The 21,784-nt window shown below is 49.9% G+C and overlaps 10 protein-coding genes across 10 annotated transcripts; 2 read left to right on the top strand and 8 right to left on the bottom strand.

The window, feature by feature from the left end:
- Positions 1-161: 161 nt before the first annotated feature.
- Positions 162-902, bottom strand: ACLA_004190 (N-terminal protein methyltransferase; the record flags this gene model as incomplete). Its single annotated transcript, XM_001276430.1, has 1 exon — positions 162-902. The coding sequence occupies one exon, from the start codon at positions 900-902 to the stop codon at positions 162-164; it is 741 nt and encodes a 246-aa protein (XP_001276431.1).
- A 462-nt stretch (positions 903-1,364) lies between these two features.
- On the top strand, positions 1,365-3,377 carry ACLA_004180 (Ankyrin repeat protein; the record flags this gene model as incomplete). The annotated part of the gene is made up of 1 exon (XM_001276429.1): positions 1,365-3,377. The coding sequence occupies one exon, from the start codon at positions 1,365-1,367 to the stop codon at positions 3,375-3,377; it is 2,013 nt and encodes a 670-aa protein (XP_001276430.1).
- Positions 3,378-3,765: 388 nt separating this feature from the next.
- Positions 3,766-4,813, bottom strand: ACLA_004170 (uncharacterized protein; the record flags this gene model as incomplete). The annotated part of the gene is made up of 3 exons (XM_001276428.1): positions 3,766-4,384; positions 4,441-4,626; positions 4,677-4,813. 3 exons carry the CDS (start codon positions 4,811-4,813, stop codon positions 3,766-3,768), a joined length of 942 nt encoding a protein of 313 aa, XP_001276429.1.
- Positions 4,814-5,528: 715 nt separating this feature from the next.
- Positions 5,529-6,189, bottom strand: ACLA_004160 (uncharacterized protein; the record flags this gene model as incomplete). The annotated part of the gene is made up of 2 exons (XM_001276427.1): positions 5,529-5,606; positions 5,692-6,189. The coding sequence occupies 2 exons, from the start codon at positions 6,187-6,189 to the stop codon at positions 5,529-5,531; spliced, it is 576 nt and encodes a 191-aa protein (XP_001276428.1).
- Positions 6,190-7,236: 1,047 nt separating this feature from the next.
- ACLA_004150 (uncharacterized protein) lies at positions 7,237-7,842 on the bottom strand (the record flags this gene model as incomplete). Its single annotated transcript, XM_001276426.1, has 2 exons — positions 7,237-7,597; positions 7,796-7,842. 2 exons carry the CDS (start codon positions 7,840-7,842, stop codon positions 7,237-7,239), a joined length of 408 nt encoding a protein of 135 aa, XP_001276427.1.
- Positions 7,843-8,681: 839 nt separating this feature from the next.
- On the bottom strand, positions 8,682-9,725 carry ACLA_004140 (putative plasma membrane ammonium transporter (Ato3); the record flags this gene model as incomplete). Its single annotated transcript, XM_001276425.1, has 5 exons — positions 8,682-8,846; positions 8,900-9,075; positions 9,133-9,252; positions 9,303-9,403; positions 9,463-9,725. 5 exons carry the CDS (start codon positions 9,723-9,725, stop codon positions 8,682-8,684), a joined length of 825 nt encoding a protein of 274 aa, XP_001276426.1.
- Positions 9,726-12,416: 2,691 nt separating this feature from the next.
- Positions 12,417-14,281, bottom strand: ACLA_004130 (sugar porter family MFS transporter; the record flags this gene model as incomplete). The annotated part of the gene is made up of 4 exons (XM_001276424.1): positions 12,417-13,097; positions 13,157-13,574; positions 13,638-13,894; positions 13,964-14,281. 4 exons carry the CDS (start codon positions 14,279-14,281, stop codon positions 12,417-12,419), a joined length of 1,674 nt encoding a protein of 557 aa, XP_001276425.1.
- Positions 14,282-16,077: 1,796 nt separating this feature from the next.
- Positions 16,078-16,840, bottom strand: ACLA_004120 (Mpv17/PMP22 family protein; the record flags this gene model as incomplete). The annotated part of the gene is made up of 5 exons (XM_001276423.1): positions 16,078-16,160; positions 16,210-16,515; positions 16,566-16,671; positions 16,725-16,779; positions 16,830-16,840. The coding sequence occupies 5 exons, from the start codon at positions 16,838-16,840 to the stop codon at positions 16,078-16,080; spliced, it is 561 nt and encodes a 186-aa protein (XP_001276424.1).
- Positions 16,841-17,157: 317 nt separating this feature from the next.
- Positions 17,158-19,354, bottom strand: ACLA_004110 (uncharacterized protein; the record flags this gene model as incomplete). The annotated part of the gene is made up of 2 exons (XM_001276422.1): positions 17,158-18,541; positions 18,591-19,354. 2 exons carry the CDS (start codon positions 19,352-19,354, stop codon positions 17,158-17,160), a joined length of 2,148 nt encoding a protein of 715 aa, XP_001276423.1.
- A 621-nt stretch (positions 19,355-19,975) lies between these two features.
- On the top strand, positions 19,976-21,700 carry helE (3-ketosteroid 1-dehydrogenase helE; the record flags this gene model as incomplete). The annotated part of the gene is made up of 6 exons (XM_001276421.1): positions 19,976-20,127; positions 20,177-20,334; positions 20,382-20,843; positions 20,893-21,016; positions 21,066-21,377; positions 21,427-21,700. The coding sequence occupies 6 exons, from the start codon at positions 19,976-19,978 to the stop codon at positions 21,698-21,700; spliced, it is 1,482 nt and encodes a 493-aa protein (XP_001276422.1).
- Between the last annotated feature and the right edge of the window lie 84 nt (positions 21,701-21,784).

Below are 21,784 nucleotides of genomic sequence, written 5' to 3'. Positions count from 1 at the left end.
ATTGCCCGTGAATGGCACAGACGCCTGGTATGGTGACGACCGGATATGCACGACCATCTGCAATTATAGCGCAGATCGTTGGAGGTGTGCTTTGAGAATTTCCGACCACTCCCATCTAATTGTGATTTTCAGAGGTGTTGCAGTCAACATGGGGATGTGGTTCAGCTGTTGGGTCGCAACGCATAGGACCGGACTGGCAAAAGTCGAAAGTTCTTGGGGAATCCCGTCTGAATTTCTGACAGAAACACAGTCATCCCAGCTTCTGCGAAAAGCTTCCTGAACTTCTCATCCGTCCGCGTGACGCTGCTATCCACCTCATCAAACATGTCTTCGCCGCTGATATCCGTGGATTGATTTTCCTTGACCACCATAATCCCAGTATCCGTCAGCGCATCCCGGCAACGCTTGAAATATTCCACCAGTTGCGTGTCCGTCAAATGTCCCACACACCACTGTGTCCAGATCAAATCGTACTTCTTCTCCGGATTCCACCCCTCGATTCCCACAGTGTAGATATCCCCGACGATGCCGTTCTGCTTGAGCGAACTTTCACGCACCACATCCGTGAATTTTGCGACCGGTTCCACCACATCGACAACCTCGCACACCTGGCTCAGAAACCCCTCCGTTATGCGCCCAACGCCCGCGCCGCAGTCCACTCCCTGGTTGAGTTTGCCTGTGGTGCTGCAAGAGGGTAGCAGGCGACGGACTTTCGCGAGGAAGGCGCGCGAGCCGCGGAGGTCGATGCGGGAATACCACGGATATTCACCGAGCATGGCGAGCATGCCACTAGACGTAGCCGGCATATCGTTCCAGTATTTTAAGGAGGCGGCATGGTCGATCTTGGAGTCGGGCGCTGATTTAGACGCCTCGGGGCTGTCTGCGCCTGTGGATGAGGACATGACTGATCACTTGTTGGGACAATGATGAAGATGGAGGATGCTGATTTCTGGTGTTGGAGAAGAAAATTGGTGTGGGGTGTGCAACGGATGCCTGAGGACTCCAGCGCACGTGGTCTGGGGCGACCACTCCACGACTGCCAGGCACTCATCGATAACTCATCGATAGACATAAGAAGAAGAGTTTTCATCTACTTTGGAATAAAGGATATCTGCATTGAGTCTGTCAATGGACTGATAGTAGTTGAGCAGCATATTACCCTCCTAAGTCTTTCTGTGGGATGATACTACAGTACGATTCGACGGCCTCCATGCTAAGATTATATATTCGCCCAATGCACGATCCGCTGGAGACTAGCAAAGCATGGAGTCATCCTCCAACGCGTCCGTCCATCTTATAATCATCATCATTTCTCATCTTTATAAGTGCGTAATCATCGGTTTAATGGAAGGAAACAAGCTGCAATGTATCTTCCTAACCTACCCATCGAGGTTATTCTCATGATCACACGGCTCCTCGATTATGAAAGTGAGATCAGCGCCCTAAGTCGGACCAATCACCGCCTCTACAAAGTTCTGGAGGACTTTCTATACAAATACCACGTACAGTGCATCAATAGCGGTACGGATGAAGAGCTTGGTATGTCAGCCTTACAATGGGCAGCCAAAAACGGGTTGGATGGCACAGCTCGCAGAGCGTTGGAGGCAGGAGCAGACCCCAATGCCCATGATGTGGTAGTAATTGCTGCCAGTCATGGACATGCCAATGTGGTCAAAGTTCTCCTGGAGTACGGTGCTGATACCTCCTATGAAAGGGTCCCAGAGTGGTCGCGGTCAACGCGGCCCATTGGGAGAAATGGAGCTGGCAACGCCTTCTCACTGGCCGCAAGTGAAGGCCATGCAGAGGTCATTCGGGTTCTGATTGCTCATGGAGCCGACCCAAAGCGGTCGGCGAGAGATAGTAAGTTCAACCCTTTGATCCAAGCTGCGCATGGCGGACACTTGTCAATTGTCAAGCTCCTTGTCGAAGCGGGCTGTGATATCGAGCCTGACAATTACAACGGTGTGACTCCACTTGCGACCGCCGTTGCGAATGGTCATCTGGAAGTTGTCAAATTCCTCCTCGCTCGAGGTGCCAATCCGGACCCCAGATGCTTCAGTGACCTCACCCCGCTCTGCATGGCCGCGCGACGGGGTCACTTGGAGATTCTTGAATATTTGCTTGACCACGGTGCCGACCCTCATCCTCGTATCAACAACGAAACGTCTCTATATGCGTTGGCCTGGGCAGCGCAGCTCAACCATGTGGCAATTGTGGAATTTCTCATGGACCGTTTTGATTATCTTCACATGGTCCAAACGAAGGAGGAGCGATGCATTCTCCTCTGTGTGGCTGCTGCAACGGGGATCGTGCAGTGGGCACAGCACCTGCTGGATGCGGGTTTGCCCCCCAATATAAAAGGGGATAATGTCCTTGCTTTTGGGTTGCTCTACAAAGACTTCACGCCACTCGCATGGGCTGCAGACCGCGGCCATCTACGGCTTGTTGAGCTGTTGATTGATCGCGGAGCAAATCCAAGTCAATTCAATGAGCCGGGTGATTTCTGCAATCCTCTCTGGCGCGCAGTTCAAGGAGGCCATGAAGCGGTCGTGTCACTGTTACTCGACCGAAGGGACAACTCAGCCAATGGAAATGAGATGTCGGTTGCTCTTCAGCATGCTGTCCAGCACGATGGTATTTTCAAACTGCTTCTCGATCGTGGAGCAGACCCGTTAAATGACCGTGTATCTGTCCCGCGGCGTGTCTTGCGCTTTGGGAACGCAATACAAGTCCAGATGCTCCATGACCGGGGAGTCCGGTTTGACAAGCTGGGTAGCGCGTTCCCGCTATACCTATTGGCGATTCGTGCCGGTGAAGCTGTTTTCAAGATTCTCCTCCAGAACAGATATGATCCTCAACCTGGTGGTCCAGACGAGTACAACATACTACAAACAGCAGCAACCAAAGGAACTACCGCAGTGATGCAAACTCTTCTAGATCGTGGCTTCAACCTCCATGTTCGTCACTCCGGCAGACCTTTGCTCAGCGCTGCAGCCTCCAGAAGGGACCAAGAAAACGCTGGCGATATGATCGATCTTCTGCTGCGTCATGGAGCACGTTTGAACGAGCTGGATTCATCAGGTCGCACACCTCTCATGTGGGTATGCCGCGCGAAGTTTCGGGACCGGGCACGCAAATTGCTGGAGCGAGGAGCAGATCCCTTTGTCAAAGGGGGGACCGGTGAGACCTTTTTTATCATGGCAGCCAGAGCTGGGAACTTGAGCGTGGTGAAGCTGCTTTTAGAATCATTTGATTCTTTTGGCTTATCTGGAGCTGAGATGGAAGACTATCTTCACGAGGCAATCGCCATATCGAGTGGCAGTGTTCGGAAGGCGCTGCGCCAGTACTATTGGCGAGAACATTATCGTGGCAACTGAGTATGCTCTTCTTTTTTCTAGCACGGTGATGGCTGTTTCAATGCCCAAATGACCATATAACTCCCCATCCGCTGCGAGGGTGAAGACTGGCTACTAGCTGACAAACGGGTTTTCCATGTTTATTGCCTTAGAAATCGGGTCTTCGCAAAGGATTTTAAACGCTCAAGATATTCTGGAGAGTCAGAAATACAAAATGATGGACGAACTGAACTGATATCGTCCTGTCCGCGCTTATGTCTCTCTCATAATATGGTCTTCACGTCGTTGGTAGACATTGAAAGTAGCGATCCTAATTTATGTGAACCACCTGGTATAAACAAGGGAGTCATAGAAACAACTGAATATTTTCCTTTGACTTCAGTTCTATTGCTAACCATTGAAGTACATATCAACTGAGGAAATGCTTTGGAGCTTTCTCGAATATAGCGATTGCCTCCTCGAGTCGTTTCTCATACTCCTCTGTTGAATCACTTTCGTGACCATCAACCTCGAATTCGTTCGGCTTTTCACGAGCCGCTTTCAAGCTCTTCAATTCCAGTTCCACTCCATCCCTTCCTCCCCCTCGGAGGGTGTTAATAGATAATATATCTCTATGCAAGCCCATGGAAAGCGGCTGACTCAATCCCTCCAGCCCCTCTTTACCCAATTTAATGAAATGAGCATCGAGTAAGTGATACTGAACAGCCCAGACATGCTGCTCGACCGATTCACTGCCCACCTGCCACTCCTTGCCATTGCCGACACCTATTGATCCACCAACAGGGACACTGGACAGAGCGCCTACCAGCGCGCCCGAGACCTCTGTGGAGACTTCGACGGATTGACTGCGGGAGGACATGCTGCGGGTGCCCTCCAGCATGTATAATCCGGTGAGGAGCCAGATCTTAGGACGGCGAGCAAACTTTGCGCGCATGATATAATCGCTTCGAGAGGCAGAAAGCCATAATTTTAGCTTTTGTTGTGCCGTAGAGTTGGTGAGAACAGAATTTGTCAGAAATGCTTCAGGGCTGCAGAAGTGTCAGCGATGCTTGTTTCTTCAGAACGCGATTTTGGAGAGGAATACTCTTTGAGGATCATTCGTACACCTTTTTTTGCCGTCACCATTCGTTCGATATTCTTTTCCCTGGTAAGCTTGAGGTCTACAATGTTCACCCCACTGATACTGACAGAGGGGGCATGGTGTGACTTTCCATGCAGCGTCACGTCGTTGAGATGGCTAACATAGGCATGGCTTTGCAAATCTTCCGGACTAGCAAGGAATTAACTATGATACGTAGGAGTAGATGTTTGAGGTCATACCTAAGCATTCCATGAGTATAGTGTCGTGCAATCAACGGTTGCCAGTACTTTTCGAGGACCAATGATCCAAGAGTTAGTGCTTCTGGTTTTTCACCAACACCGTAAAGATAAAACGAGGATTCGCTATCGCCAGCCATATTTTTGTGTGATTACGGGCAAGGAGCACTTGGTCATAGACAATTGATGATCTCGTTAGAGTTGGAATAGAAATTACAGTAATACGGATCTGCCTTTGATGCTCTTTATATAACTCTACATTCAGCAGGCCAGCAGGGATTATTTCCTTTGCTCCAGTTGACCCCTCCTTCGACGGTACGGCGTCTTCTGTTTCACGATCTCCTTTTCACGAGGGGGATAATTTCCATTCGTAGCGCTGATTGTAGCCCACTTGGTCGCTTGATTAGTACCTGGCAGCATAGATATATCCGGTGTGATATCCTATGCCATTGGTCTCTTATTTGCAAGGGCGCGAGGATAGCGTAGATAGCCCCATTGATTGGTTGCTTGCTTACATGAATCACCCTTAGCATATAGAACAAGGCGGTTAAACAATTCTATTATTGTCTTGGGCCCGATTTGATTTGATTGTGATTGAAAAAAATGATGGCCAAATTAAGATCCAGGGGCAGGTAGTGGACATCGCTTCCTGCAACCGAACAGAGCGGGTTCTATTGCTGCCAAACAAACCAAGAGAGAGAGAAGTCCCTTCTATAATCCATATCAAGAGAGAAAAGTGAACAAGATGAAGTATTCCGTATATTATACTATTTATATTCAGAGAACTGCTAGGTACGAGACTTGTCAGGCCAAACGATTCTGATTTATTTCTTCACCAGAAAAGTATAAACATCGTCAATTGTCCTCCCGCGATGCATACTGAATAGTCTTTGCTTGCGATTGTTCGACGGTGACGATTGCCGTAAGAAGTGACTGAAAGCATCATTTTAGCTTCACAACTGGAGATATCCGACAAGAAGGGTGGGGGGAGGGCATCTATTGATAAAGGTTTAAGTACCATATCAACTTGCTCTTCCGCTGCGCCTAGCATGAGAGCACTTGATTCCTGGGAAGAGGCATGCATCGAAGCGAGCATTGCTTGAGAGTCGGATACCGGACCTTGCTCCAAAGTTTGAGGTGTCGATGGAGTCTCTACCACTGGACTGTCTGTGATCGACGGCTCTACAACTGGTACCGAGATGGCTACAGAAGGCAGGTTTTCAGCCGATGGTGGAATGTCCGGCGTTGTTTGAACATCTGTCGATACCTGAACCCTCGTCGATATAGGGCTCTCACTCGAAACAGAACTCTCAATTGATAAAGGTCTATCCACTGGCGACGGGATCTCTAGCGACAGAGAATTCGCCGGTAATGCAGCCCTATCTGTCGGTTTGGAGTTCTCGACCAGGATCGAGCTCTCCGGTGATGCAGAGCTCTGCATCATTGCACGAGTTTCAATGGGAGTAGACCTCTCCATTGACTCAGGGCTCGCCACCACCACGGGGCTTCCGGCCATATTCGACATATCAAAAGACTCCGGACTATCGATCAAAACTGACGTCTCTATCACATCCTGGTTTGGCATCCGGTCTGATGTTTTCGTGCCGAAACACGTCAAAATTGATAGTGCATTCCCCATCGTATTGTTTCCCGTAAGTCCACTCGAGGTTATAGCAATATAAATATATAGAGGCTTCAAGTTTTCGATGCTCAAGGCCACGATTTTCCGGGAAACTCTCTGAAAAGGGACCTGTTATACACATATTCGACCGGGCAAAGGCGAAATATGGGGCCCATGCGATGTCAATATACTTGCCATCACGAGCTACAAACACACGGGGAATATCTACGAGAAGGCGCTTATCTGTCCCTAACATTGTAAATCGCCCAATACGAGCGAAATTGATGAATTGTAGTTGTTCGATAACCGTTACTGGCTGGATCCCTAGGAGTTTGGCGCCAACTGAAACAGAAAAGTGTCACTCAAACTCCTGACCTATAGTGAAGTGAGGCCGAACGAAATAGTCCACTTAGAGCATTATCCTTGGGGGCTAGTTTACCGATGGTTCGGTTCCGGTGCTTAGGATTTAGAGTCGATTGGTCAACGGAACAAAAATTTGGGTAACTGTCGTTGAGTACGTATCGAAGGGCAGATCTTGATCTGGCTTGATCATACGGCTTGCCATTTTTGGTTGGCATGGACCGTTGATGCCTTTCATTCGCAGTGAAAATGAGGAATAGAAATTTGATGCCCACCCTAGGACGCCATATTTTCAAGTCGTGCTTTGGGCCAGAAGATCCGCGATCTCATTAATGTAAGGACATCCTATTTTAATTCAAGAACCGAGACATACTAGACACATCGTTCACAATAGAGCTCTTCACACAGGGGCTTTGAGGAACGTATTGGCTATCTTCGATGTTGCACAGCCAAATCATGGTGCATGTCCCAGTCCTCCAAGTTGACGACAGAACTAGGAGGAGTGATTAGATTGCCCACTTCGCTAATCATCCGAGACACTCTCATAACGTCCTCTTGACTGGCTAGCTCATTCCGTTTCGTCTAGGAAAGATGGGTAGGAAGACGCTCATGTTCTGTATCCACGTCAGTTTGTTGTAGTATCTCATTAAATTGAGCCAAATCGAGTGTACCAAGGAAGTACTCCACCACTGTCTTATTCACAAGTCCAGTTTTCATGTCACCAAAGGCGATGATGGGAACAGCTACCTTACCAAGAGTAAAATGCCCCATCATTTCTGTGAAGGTGTAGGTGGGATTGAAATCCTTGGAGTTGATTTGCCGGGCCAACCAGCTATTGGCTAGCATGCTTGCGTTGAGGATGTCTCCCGTCCAGTACGCCTTTGTCTCATCAAAGATGGTCTGGTTGAAGACATGATTGTTACCAAAGTAGGTGTCAGAGCGACTAACGATTAGGTTAGTTGTATAGTTCAAATTAGGCAAGAAGATGGTCCAGGATATAGTGGTAACTGCCGAGCTTAAACTTGCATCGTGCTCCAATACATTATGTGCATTGAGCTGATCACTAGAGAAAGTACTATTAGCCTTAGATGATAGAAGGTGCAGGTACCATTCATTATGTGAGCCATAAAACAGCACTCACGGAGTGAAAAAGGTCGCATTCGGCTCAGGGTTAGCTATGATAGCCATATTAAACATGACAGAGTCAAGAGACGAGTCGAAATTGAGCGCATTCGACAAGGTTCGAATAAGGACATCCTCTGTGATGTTCCTTCCATCATGTGGTAGAAATTGATGATTCGCTAATGTGTTTAACATGGGACAGGGGACCACGATCCGTGGGTCATTAGCCCTAGATGAAGTCAAAATTTGCATATCGAGTCATATAAAGTCACTTGGTCTGGCTGGCTCCCAATGCGACGGAAGGTCGTCTTCCTGATAAGGTAGAGGGAAAGCCAACAAAACACTGGAAAGGGTCGTGAGAGCCTAGATTATCATTGTGAGTCCGTTGTAGTAATCTTTCAAGTTCACTGATTATTCCTGGTGAAACCAAGTAATAGTCACAAAGGGTTTTGGCTTGTATACATTGAATGCAAAGAGGGAGACAATTCTTGCCTGAAAAGGGAAAGAATACAAGTGCGAGGTCTGATTGATGCATGCTAGACACTACATTCCGTGGGCTGAAACTATCGCAACTTCTCATTCGTAAGGCTTAGAGGTGGGATCCGTGTATCTGGGCAGGCGGTACAATGGAATGGTTTGCGATGAACATCTAGTCGTACGTATATGCAACCTACACCCAAGGAGACGTACTATTTACTCGCAGCGCCGTAAGCACAGATATTGGGGGTAACATCCGACCAATCGTCCGTTGCGTTCCCTGCGTCCATTGCTGGATACAGTGGGTTCAAACCTATAACAGATACCTGTATCAATAAGAAAGCGTACATCGCTTCGTTCTCATCTGGAGAAGATGGTAACAATAACATTCAGGGTCTTATCCTCTGATGCATCCTCACTGAATACAATCAGGGCTCTACCTCGCCTTTCGCTGCTCGCTGGCTTCGTCCGGGGACAACAGTACTCAGATCACCAACAGGAAGCGAGATGGGGAAATCGACAGCCTCCAAGATCTGCGTCATGAAGATCCACCAGACGGGTATACACAAAGCAAAGCTGAATGCACCAGCCGCCTTGAAGATGGAACATTAGTCATTATCTCCAATACTGAGAAAGATCGACTAACCATTTGTACTTTCTCAGCTAGAGTGACATTCCCATAGGATAGTGCGAAATGGGTGCCCGCAAGAAGACCAAATGCGATGACCAGCATTACAAGGGTAGATAATAGGCAGATGTTGGTCCGGATGGAGCCAATCATGTAGATGAACGTGATGACTGTCATACAGACAAAGAAGAACCCTTTGAGCCAGTTAGTGGTCTATGTAGTTTAACTCAGGCAATTTCTGGGAGACGAACCAAGACTAGCATCGTACATGGGCGACTTCTGGCCTTCAAGGAAGTTACCAGTGGGGGATAAATGTGTCCCAGTGGCGAAGAACGGCATCATGCCAGCTCCCTGGGCCAACCAGAAAGCTCCTATGGGAGAGGTGAGAATGGCACCCATCTCAATGCATGATAATGCATACCATATGTGAAGAATAAAACGCATGAAAATGTATTACCGATCATCCATTCGCCAATGGCACCAAGGACCTGGACAAATCCACCGAAAAAGATAAAAACGGGTCTGAAAAAGCGAGTCAATACCATCACAAATAATGGGAATCTAATCGAAGTGATTCTCACATGATAGCAGCTCCATTACCACCTGCCCCTCCCCATCCCATTGTGATACACGCATTGGGAGTAGATGCGAGTAAGAATCCCAACAACGCAATGGGTGTAGGATTGGCCACTTTCTTGCGCAAGTCACTCACAACTGTCGGGGTTTTGGGACTCAGATAGAGCTTCTCAAATGCCTCTCGAGAGATGGGGAGGAAAACACTCTCCGCCGTCTGAATCCGGCGGAGATGCTCGTCGGCCTTTTCATAGAAGATGCCGTTCGACATGTTGTCTCTGAAGTGGTAGTCGGGGGCACGAGTGCTGGAGAGGAAGGGGGATTGCTGACACTGGCTTTCTGGACATCCAGATACGATGGACAGCTTTATAGATTCCCGAGACTTAGCTTCTAGGCTCGCGGGGTAACGGCTTTAGGCTACATCATCCACACTCTAAAGGTGGTGATGCCCTGTCCACCGCCCTGCTTCATTGGGGTAGTATCTGGGGGAATTGCGGGGGGGAACCTGCTGTGTTCTGAAGTGGACCCATTGGAACATAGTTTTTCGCATTATGCCCATCTTGTTGGGATCTGGTAAGTACCGAGCCTCCGAGGAGATGTTCCGGATTGTCCCTAATTGCGTAGCCACTACGGGGTCCTGCCCCATAGTTACGTGATATGGATCCCATGTTGTATTCCCCTTACTACAATACCCTCACAACAATTGTCTCAGGGGCATTTCCATACTTCGTACTGACTGTCTTTCATTCTACACCAATATCGATCTGCTGTCTTCACAGGAGCACACTGTCCTCTCAAATCAGAGTTGCCGAGGGCGAAGATCTGACTTTTGGACAAAACCGCCACTCCGTCTGATCTTCCGCTCTCCCAACACACAGTATACATCCAGTCTTTGGAATTGAGTTGCTGTAACCAATAGTTCTGCGGAAGCCTAATCGGTATGCATGTCAGCATGGAGATTATTCCCGGTTGTTGCAGCCTTGCAGGTAAAGAAAAATCGACTACAGGACCAGGGAAGCACACGAGGAATCATTCCGCTGGTCTGGCCGTATTCCAATAACGCCACCGACAACCCCATAGTAATCATTGTTGGCATTGTATGCCCAATGCGAGCTCGAGCAGTACGACGGACCTGTGCTCTCGAAGGAACAGTGAGTGGGTCTATCGTCGCGTAGTTGTTCGGAGAGGACCACTCCAGCAAGCTCCATGAGCTCCTTTTATTCTGGAGTATCTATGAGATTATGGAAAATTCTGTCCCGCCCCTGACCCTTGTGGGCCAACCTTCACACCTCCTTGGATACTAATGGAAGCTGGTTTTGAGTTGACACACCTAGTGTGGTTGAACATCCACTTAATCCCACCATGGAAGGACTAGACTGGTATGAAACTATTGTAAGTAGAGCACACAACATTAGTCTAGATACTATCAGGTAGAAGCACATGGTAGGCATGCCTGTAAGCTCGTAGCTTACGGAGGAAACTGGGCTTATGCCAATAGCGGGGGATTAGCCCCAAGACATACGCTATTCCCTTGATCACCGACTTGTAAACTCAGTATGAGATAGGCGCATGCTGACAAGCTTTATGGTTAGACCAATGATATAGCATAATAGCTAAGGGCGAAGGGATGTGCCCGAGCCATATGTCCGAGACAGTGTCAATAACGCATCCTTCCAGATCGAGATAAAGCTGGATATATAGCGCCTGACAGAGATCGTGACAATCTGGGAACATGCCTTGAGATCCTCCGAATCACAGGTGGCCAACTGGTCATCTGTCACCAGCTCATCAGATCCGCCAGTCATAATTCATTCTTCCTTTCCCCTGTAGAAACATTGGCTTGCATAGAGTGAAAGGATCTAATGCCATGAGGTACGCTATAAACCTAGCTTGATCTAAACCTACCCCCAACCCCTCGTTAGCTCAATAGATAATGGAGAAATTGTTGGAGGGAGATTGTTGGCCTTGAGCCGGCATGATACATTCCTCGAAGAGGACCCGTGAAAACATGCTAATCGAACAAAGAGTAACTTTCAAGCTACCGCGTGTGATGCTTAGAAACTCTGGGCGTTCAGACCGTTGGATGAATATGTATTTCGTAGGCTAATGCAGCGACGTTTGGTGTGACATCCATACAGACCGAGTGACGGTTGGTAGCTTACATGCAACAAGCCTCATGCACAAGTTGGTATTAGCAAATAGCAGTTGTACACAGTGTTTTAGTGAGTGAGACAGCGGCGTACCTGGCGCCTGGATACGCTCCTGTCCTGTTCAATTCACTCGGCCGAGATTGTAAACCCGAGAGCTCACTCCCCCGATCAGCTCAAGGGGGACAGCGGATTGGCCAATGATACTGGTAAACACATGCTGATCGCGGAGTGGACCCAATATCGGTAAATGAAGGTGTAGAAGAAGCCGACTGCTTGACTACCGATGCCTTGTAGTTGTAGTAGTCCAACAGTCCAAGTTAGGAAATAAAACAGGTATCTCCCATTTCAGGTGTAATAATGACCCCAGCGAAGGCGCAGTTTTCACCTTTCCCGGCGTGGAGCAGCACTTGCATTAGGGTATTAGATAGAGCATCCATCGGTACTTCAAATGGCATAGGAAGCCGACGATATATAGTTTGGCTGGGAGGATCCAAAGGATATGATGTCTACGATCTGGCTATCTCCATTCTACAACTCCGAGGGACACATAGAAATCATTCCATGGCAAGGAATGGTCTTGGATTTGCGCCTGAATTGCATAGTTGACGACGGATCCAAAATAGGAAGGTCGGGTATACTCCCAGAATAGACTAGCGGGAAACCCGGGAGCTTGATTTATGCCAAGACCTTTTCGGCTGCATCATCTTAAACCTGCTCAACACTGTCGAAGATATACTGATATTACTACAAAGCTCAAATGTACATGGGGGGAATCCTATCTCTCCTCTTCCGAAAAAAACATTTCCGCCAACTCAAACTGTTTCCTCGATGGTCTCTTGGCCAGCAGTCTCCACGTGGCCATGAGTTCCACCGCGCGCCAACTTCTCCCGAGCATGGGGCTGCAGCTCCTCAAAGACAAACTTGGAGCTCTTCCATGGCGGCACCTTCATCACGTACATGGTATCGATCTCCTCGAGGGTCCGGCCCTTGCCCTCGATGACGGTAAAGTACACCAACGTGGCGGCGAGGAACAGACACCCGGCAAACACATAACCGTATCGGAAATCGATCGCACTGGTGATGAACGGGGTGAAGAAGGCCAGCAGGAAATTCCAAAGCCAATTCGACGCGGTCGCCAGGGACATGGCACGGGCACGGAACTCGGAGGGATACAGCTCAGCGATGATCGTCCACACCATCGGACCCCATGTTGACGCGAACCCGAGAATGAAAAGGCATGCGAATACCACCATGACTACACCGGCGGAGTGCGTGCGTTCAGGTACCTCGCGATCGAGCGAAAAGTGGCCCACGGAGGCGAAGACCATGAAGCACACGAACATCCACAGGGCGCCAGCGATCAGAGACTTGCGGCGGCCGAAGTTCTCGATCAGATATAGACCCAAGAAAGTCGTCCCGAAGTTCACCCCACCCAGAATCATCTGCGTCACATAGCTGTTTTGGATTCCAGCGCCTTTGAAGACGGTTGTGCCCTGCATTTGGAGTCAGAATAGTGCTTGATGCCTAAGACTTGACGGAATGAACAGCTTACATAGTAGAAGAAGTAGTTGGCGCCGGTCAATTGCTGAAGCGCCTGCAGAGCAACTCCCACGCCGATTCGATATGTCATTCGAGGGGCGCGGAAGAGCTGGATCCAGGACATTTTGCCCCGGGCCATTTCCTCTTCATGCTTTTGCCTAATTTCTTCCAATTCCTGCCTCAGCGCGCGATGATGTTTCGGAATGCCATACATCTTGGACAAGGTGCTCAAGGAGCGATCGACTTTGCCATGACGAAAATCAAAGCGAGGGGTTTCGGGGAACATGGAGATGCCGATACCGAGAATCAAGGCCCAAAGGTAGGTGATACCCATCGGGATACGCCAGGAACCAGTGTCAGTGCGGCTCTCGGTGCCGAAGTTGATACAGTTGGCGACGAAGATGCCGAGCGTGATGAACAACTGGTAGGTACTGTTGAGAGAGAAAAAGTCAATCGCTGTATAGACCATTATGGGAGGGCCGGTCAATCCTTACCTGACCAGAGCACCACGAATATGCCGCGGGCCTGTTTCGGCTTGGTACATGGGCACCAGCAGCGAGAGGGCTCCGACACCCAGACCTGCCACCCATCGACCGCACGCAACCTGCCACCAGTGGCCGGAGGGGGAAGAAATCTGAACAGTGATGCCGACGCAGACCATCAGCGCCCAGATCGTGACGGACCATTTCCGCCCGAGACGATCGGCGATGGGAGCCGCAATTAATGCACCCATCAACGTTCCGATGGAGAGCTGACCGAGATTAGCAAGACTTTTTGTTTTTTCTCCTTGGCTAATAAAGCGTGAGTAGTGAGTACATACCAAAGCGACAATCAAGCCAGCCCGCACGTTGGAGAAATAATAGGTCCCGTCAGCCTTCTGCTCGCCATATCGCTGCAAGAAATTCTTCATTTCCAGAAAACCCGAAATCTGACCGGTATCATAGCCGAACAGGAAGCCACCCATCGACACAAAGACACCCATCAGAAAAGATCGCCATGTCAATAGTGGAATATGCGTATCCACATAATGTTCATCCGTGGCGATCGCAGCCTGCGATTGCGCCCCCACAGAGTCGGCCCCCTCTGTAATAGAGCTCTCCGGCCTCGATTGAGACTCCTTGGACTTCCTGAACAGCATCGCTGATGAGGAGAGAATTCTTAGTAAAATTAGAGTTAGATTTGATTCATTCGGCGGCGACAGGGGAATATAGAGCCAGGTGCGCTGTTTAAGTATTCTAGAGACAGAGACTCTAAGCCAAGACCGGCAATGAGGTCATACACGAGCACACAGACAGGCATCCCAAAGTTCCAAGGGAGTGGTTTCCACGTCGTCGATATCTGTCTAATGTCTACCTACAGGTCTTCTAGTCAAGGAAAGGAAGGGTAGGCAAAGCATATCCCGGTCTTTCGATTCGGTCATCAACCCTCCCACCCTGCTCACGTGGTGTCCTGCGATTTTCCGTAACTACCGTGGAAACGAGCCCTATTAAACCCCCAGTGACCCAAAGTGCAATCACTGAATCACATCATGAATTTTTCAATACGCCCTAGTGACCGTGGAAAGAGAACATGGGAGGTCCATACAGAAATTCGAGCATCTGGTCAAGTGGCGGGACTCTGGGGGTGGTGGTGGAACGAATCCGGGGAACCGAGGATCATCGCGTCATTATGTGGAATTGGCGGCATCTGGCAGGCCAGTAGTGGCACCGGCCAGGGTTCGACTGCAACTACCATGACTACAGCCAAGTCTACCCGTCATGATCTTGTCGAACCGTCGCCGGGGCCTGACGTGGTGGGCTGATATCGCTGGCCTTGTTGAGGATAAGTCACGGCTGGCTTGTTCGCATCCTGACAGAATGTTGACGAGTTGCTAGTCAGGGTCACTATATACTCGCAAGGCAGTAAGCGAACGTCTCTATTCCAGTTTTCGCGGTCATATCTGTGCATCTGAATGGTCAAAGGTTCGTGCTGTACAGCTCGCAGCCTGCTGGCCTACCTGCTTGTGGGACAACTTGCAAATACGGATATCTACTCCGTACTTGGGTCTACTCCATTGATCCAACAAATCCCAAGAAGCTCATTCGACGAAACAAAAGGAATAACTAGACCATGGAAGCAGTAGCTTCATTGGTTAAAACAAGTCCTCTGGCCTGATCACCAGAAAAGAGCATGGCCGACATATGAACCCTGTGCTCCCCAAGCAATCACTGCAGCCACTCCTGCAACGCAAGAGAATAAGCATAAGGAGATATTGCCTACTTTTCCAATACCTACTCATTGTCCGTTTCTCTCCAGTCAGACTCATGCCTCAAAAAATTCAGAACACCAGAGATCACAAATCAGAGGTCCATCTCGGACATGTCCGTCTCACCCCAGCTTTACTCTGTTGATGCTCCACTGAGCTCCACCAGACAGAGCCGTCATGACTGTCATGATCTTTCCACTGGCACCGGTCGGTCGCTCACTTGGTCCAGAACGTCTGTTTCATGAGTGTGGAGGGAAGAACAATGCTGTTTGTATTGCTTTTCTGCTCGCGTAGATACTATCTAGTTGATGAGGTGAGGTTTCGGCGCCAGCCTCGGACACTGATTCCGTGGGTTTAAAAGTAGGATCGCCTTTAGGCCATATAGATAGCTGCAGCAATTGAAGTACACGACGTGCGGCCCATTTGCAGAACTGTCGCTTGTTATACATATGGCAGCCCATTATTTTCTACTGCGCTTTTAACTCTCTGGCGGTAGACTACCGGATTGGGACAGAGCCAGCGGGATACCCGATTAGGCAATCTGCCGCCCTCAAAAAATGCCAACGAAAACTGTCTTCTATAATTTGACCCTCGACTCCCGCAAATGCTGGGGTTGGAGAAATGGAACATGTAATCTATCAAGTCTATCAAACAGGATTTTTCTATGTACAACGCGAAAGCAAAAATTTTTATGCTTCCCTCCTTAAGCCCGGAACAGGAGTGACCTCTTTCGGACTCGTGCTATTCAACAGACTCAAGAAGCAATTCCAACCTAACACGATCAGTTAAAAGGGTCGAAAAGACATACGAAGACAACTTACCAATATTCAAGACGTTGACTGTAAGCACGCGATACTGCAACGGCACCAGAGCAAAGTTCATCAGCTGCAGGACCGGCCACACCGTCCAGTTGGCCTGGAGGGCAGGCCAGTAAGCCTTCTGGAGCTTGTCCTGGGGACTCCCGCCTTCCATGATAGACATGCTCGACAGGAAGACGCCGATCACGGTCGGCGCGAAGAGCAGCTGGTCGGCCGCGACCCGAGCGACAACAGTCTTCTGTGTCGAGGGCAGGTTGATGCGCTTCTGCAAGAACTGGAACCATTTCGTGGCCAGGGGGCCAAAGACAGCTAGATATCGTCAATACGGGCATTTGGTTCGGATGGAAGATGGGCCATACCTCCGCCATAGAGTGCCATCCGTCCGGTGCGCATCACGTCATGCTTCGCGATGCCTCTCTTCTCCACTGCTTGCTGCGCGAGGCCATCTCCAACTGCGAAAAGACACTGCGGGATGGGGTCAGCTACTTGAGCAAGCAACTGGAACTTGTCCGACCAACCGCAGTCGTTAAGCTTTGCGTCAACAAAGGACGCTGGATCAAACTTCTTTGGTACCTGAAGCAAAGTTAGCGATTCAACCATGGACCTCTCTCCGACCGCCATACCACTGGAACATTGCGATTTTATGTTTTGACAGATCTCTGATGGATACTGGACAAGTGAGCGGAAATGTTTGAAGGAGGAAAGTCTCTTGTGAGCGAAGTTGACGCGTAAGACTGGACGTGAAAGGAGTGACGTTTATTGATCAGCGCATTCTTCTCCACATAGCTTTCAGTGTCGGCAATCGCTCAGTCGGGAAACCCAGCCGCTCTGCGCTATGAAGTCATGGGCAGAACAATTTCAAAGACACAGTAGAGAGAAATATGGATTGTGGTGCGTTTAAGTAGATTTTTCTGACATTTTTTTTTTTTTTTTTGCTGACTACAATAAAGTTCAGGAGATTTCATCAAAGCCGGGCCCAAAAATCTCCCGAAATAGAGTCGTAACGCTGTCAGGTTCCAGTGTGGCGGCCGACAGAATCGGATCGTAGGAAGAGACTAAGGGGCTTAAGGATGAGATGGCCCTTGCGTCCGGGTCACGCGAGGTTCCGAAGACGCTATTATTGGAGGATCGACAAAGGGGCTCATCGATAATTTCGACCATGTCCCGTATTCCTGCTGCTTTCGCCCTGAGGATCAGAAGGAGATGCTGCGCTAGCAACGCCGCAATCCCTAGCCGGTGGGATGGTGTCGCTCCGGCTTTCTGGAGCTGCATTGCGACTTGTGCAAGCAAGGCTAGCAGCTCAATCTCTGAGCCCGCGTGAGCACCGTGGATGTGGGGGTAGAGTTTTAGGGTTAAGATCGTCGCGTAGGATATCATCGCCCATGTCGGAGCCAGCATGCAGTATAACGGCTCGCCGATGGCCTCAAGGTCGCGAACGGCCACTTCGCAACTGTGCAGAGCGGCGTTGAAGCAATCCTCGCGAATCGCATCGACCTGACGACCTGCGATGAGGGATGCGTGCAAGGCAAATGACAGTGTCCACAATCGATTATGAAGATATACATAGTAGAGAAAGAACTGGGACAGTCGCTCCGAGGGAGGTAAAGGATAGGGATCCTGGAGCCACATCCTGCACCACGGCCCCAAAGTCACGTCAATGAGTTCAGCAACCCAGCGAGGATTCGATTGAGATAAACCCGCCTGCCGTCGCAGTTCCAGCTGCAACGCAGCCAAGTGGCGACGAAGGAGAATAAAGGCACAGGTATACTTGTCAGTCTGATCGGCCAGTGGATGCATCCACCAAGTCTCGACGCTCTGCGTCAACTGTGTCTCTGGAAAGGCATTCGAGCGACCATACGCGGCGCTGTTGGCTCTCTCCCAGAGCAGGATTCGCAGCCAAGTTCGTTCACGATTACGAGCTACTCTTTGCAGATGCTCCAGATTATCCGCCACGGCGTCGTGGTTGGTGGAAAGGTACTGCGGAGGCAGGCTTGCACCTTGATCTAACCCAAGTTCCATTGCGACCCCAACAGCATACATCGTATAGAGCCAAGAACGCTCCTCGGACAATGTTTTGGCTGGCGTCGCCGACAGCAACGAGATGTAGTATCCTTGAACTATCTCGACTGACTTATACCCGGAGGTGTGCACATGCCGGGAGAGCTTATCCCCATGTAAGAGCAGTCGCCTTGCGATGATTGCCGAGTCATGATCGAATTGGGCTGTAAGTGCGAGTATCCAGGTAAACAAGAGGGCCGAATGCGACCGTACGTATGCAGAAGTATGTAAGTGAGGGTCGAGGATCCCATTGATCGGGTGCAGGCGTTGGAAATATCTGACCACGATCAGCCACAGGTCTTCTTCCGATGCACTCCGGTACCTACATGGCGAAAAGCTCCGTTGCTTCCTCCATGGATATCAATCCTAAATCTACCGGGTCCAGGTCGGGACCGGTATCGCGTGGCGGACGCTGTTCATGACGTCGAAAGTAGTCTTGATACTGGGAAAGCTGCGGTGTAGAATCGAATAGCATATCTAGTCCAGTCTCCAATTGGTCTTTCGTCAGTTGCAGGTTGAGCGATACGTGTCTCGGGCGACGAAGTAGATAGCGACCGATTCTTTCTTCGCCTATTGACTGGCCATGGCCTTTTCCACCTTCTGTAGTTGAGCAAGTGTTCATAGGCACATACGACATGTTCATCACCTGTGCGGTCTCGGAGGCATCTGCTAGCAACGCGAGCGGATTGCTGATGGGATCCTGTATACCATACGGCGCATTAGGGACGAAATTAGTTGCCGGCACTTCTTGACCCTGCTCTGTCCGTCGAGGGCTTCCATGAATATTGTCATCCACCGAATGTGAGAATGCATATCCATCATCCATGGTGCGCTCGTTGCAAGTCCGAGCCACACCTGAATCCTCCTCTATCCTGGTATTTTGCACACCTGACAGGATATGATGTATCTCGCTATGCTCCTCAATTGGAATCAAGCCAGTACCAGCCTTTTTCAGCTCCGCTTGCATCTTCCGATATGCCTTCTCTAGACCCTTATAGCGACCGACGGCCCCCGGCTTGCGACCCAGCGGACGGGGCGGCGGTATACGACAGGTGCGATTGTTTCGGAGACAGCGATCGCATGGCTCCATTGAATCGACTGATCCAGCCGAGGAAGGGGAACGAATACATCGCATCTTCAGTTTCCGACAAGCTTCGCATGCTGCAGCTGCAGTGGGGGTCCGGTGGGCTTGTCGCCTTGTCACCGGATGCGCAGAGTTTGTGGCCATTGAGGCCTTCTGTATAAAGGAAACTCCTCATAAAGTCATATCTTTTATTGGGACAATAGCCAAGACCCAGTCTATTCTTATCACATCGAGATCGAGATGTTCCTGAGGATCAACTTAGTCTGAAATGCGGAGATGCAAGATTGTGGAATCATCCGCGGTTATGTATGTCCTTGGCGTCCTCAGAGCCGAGACCCAGACAAGTTGATGATGAGATGTCCGGAATCGTGAGAAGAACAGAACAAGTGCCTATTTTCTTGGCTATAGATTTTGAGATCATCAATCATCTATCTGGATAATACTGCCGAAAATGCGGAGGCACAGTTAGTCTATACCATGAATAAATACACCGGGTGTGGGTCATCCGGTCAATAAATCTATACGCCGGAGCAGCTTTTGTACCAGCACATGAATCTCTCGATCATGTCCTGTTTTCTTTCCACCGTTGTCCAAAGCAATTAGAAGCAATATTCATAAATATTCGACATGGAAACATTGACTGTGGACGTCCTAGTTTGCGGTGGAGGGATGTCCGGCATGGCGTGTGCTGCCTTCGCTGCGGACGCTGGGGCCAAGGTATTGGTAGTTGAGAAGCAGGCGATGGTTGGTGGCTCTTCGAACTACTCAGCAGGCATGTTGTACGTCAATGGGAAGTCATTGTAGCTGGAAGCATGCTGACCGATCTAGTTGGGCTCCGAAGAGCTATGAGAGCTTGAGATCATGGGTCCCTGCCGGTGATGCCGAGCTCCAAGCAGCCTGGATGAAGGATTACCTTCCAGCCGTGCAGTGGATGCGCGAGAATGGCATTCCGACTGCTAAGCGGTTCGAGGGAATCATGACCATCGGTATGTGCTATTTCGGGGTTCGAAGGCAATGCTAACATGAATACTAGGAATCGGTTTCCCCATCAAGATCCCCCATCTCCATGAATATCATAAACAACGCATTGCCCAGAGCAATACCCAGTCAAAGATCTTCACCAATACTTCAATTGTAAAGCTCATTCAAGAATATCTGGGAGTGCCAGGATCTCGCGTTATCGGCGCCGTCATCCGTCGAGAGCCCGTCGACGGTAAGAGAGAGGTATACTACACAGTCAAAGCTAAGCAGGTCGTGCTGGCCACCGGTGGATTCCAGGGTAATTCTGCTTTAACTTCGACCCATCTCGGCCAGGGAGGAGACAACATCTTTGTCCGCTCAAATCGCGGGTCCGTCGGAGATGGACTCATGCTGGCGCAGGACGTCGGAGCCGCTACCAGTCGGGGAATGAATACATATTACGGCCACCTGCTTGCTGCTCCCCTTCGCGCAGATGAGGTGGATCCAAAGGACTACCTGCCACTAGCCCAATACCGTATGTCTACCTTGCAAGAAAAACTGTCATGGAACTGACGTCCTGCCAGAAAGCAAATACTGCCTCCTGATAAACGAGGGAGGCCGCAGGTTCGCCGACGAGACAACCGGCGATGAGATTGTCAATCAGTACCTGGCGAAGCAAGAGAAGAGACGGGGATTCCTCTTGTTCGAGTTTGTGACACATGGTGCCCCTCTAAAAGAAGCCAGCTGATTGTTGCAGTGACTCAACCCGAAAGCAACACTGCATTTCCGCCCCTTTCCCTAATGCAGGAGAAATCGACCGCCTGGAGAAGGCCCGCGCGCATGGATGTAATGTTGCTAGCGCGCCCACTCTTGATGGCTTATTTGAAATTCTCAAGGCCTGGGGCGTCAATGGCGCCCAAGCGCAGAAGACAATCGACGAGTACTTCCGCGTGGTACACCACGGAGATACAACGGCCACACTCGATGTCGCGGTGGGAAAAGGAGGCAAGCCGCCTGTTCCTCTGGTGGAAGGGGATGGTCCGTTCTTTGCCATGGAAGTACAGCCATCGTAAGTCATTTCTTCCTGAATGGCATAGTCCGTTCAACTGATCGAAAAGGATTACCTTCACATACGGTGGCATCCTCATCGACACAGAAAGCCATGCACTCACTGCCGACAAGACTCCTATTCCTGGCTTGCTGGTGGCTGGTGTTGATGGCGGTGGCTTCAGTAATCTGGGATATGCTGGGGGATTGGCCCTGGCGTTTGTGACCGGCTTATGGGCAGCCAGAGCTGCGGCAAAGGAATTGGGACTGCCCGTTCCCCAGTTGCCAGCGGCAGATCCAAAGGATGCAGTGGTTGACAAGCGAAATGCGGCCAGTCGGTTATAAAAGCGCTCGTATGTAAAAGCATGTACTGAATCGGATAGAAACAAGCCAAGAAATTACTCTATCTCCATCCAGGGAGGATTTTCC

The sequence above is a fragment of the Aspergillus clavatus genome, genomic scaffold (assembly GCF_000002715.2).
Source record: "Aspergillus clavatus NRRL 1 1099423829750 genomic scaffold, whole genome shotgun sequence".
NCBI lineage: Eukaryota > Fungi > Ascomycota > Eurotiomycetes > Eurotiales > Aspergillaceae > Aspergillus > Aspergillus clavatus.
This window is presented reverse-complemented; position numbering and strand designations above follow the sequence as displayed.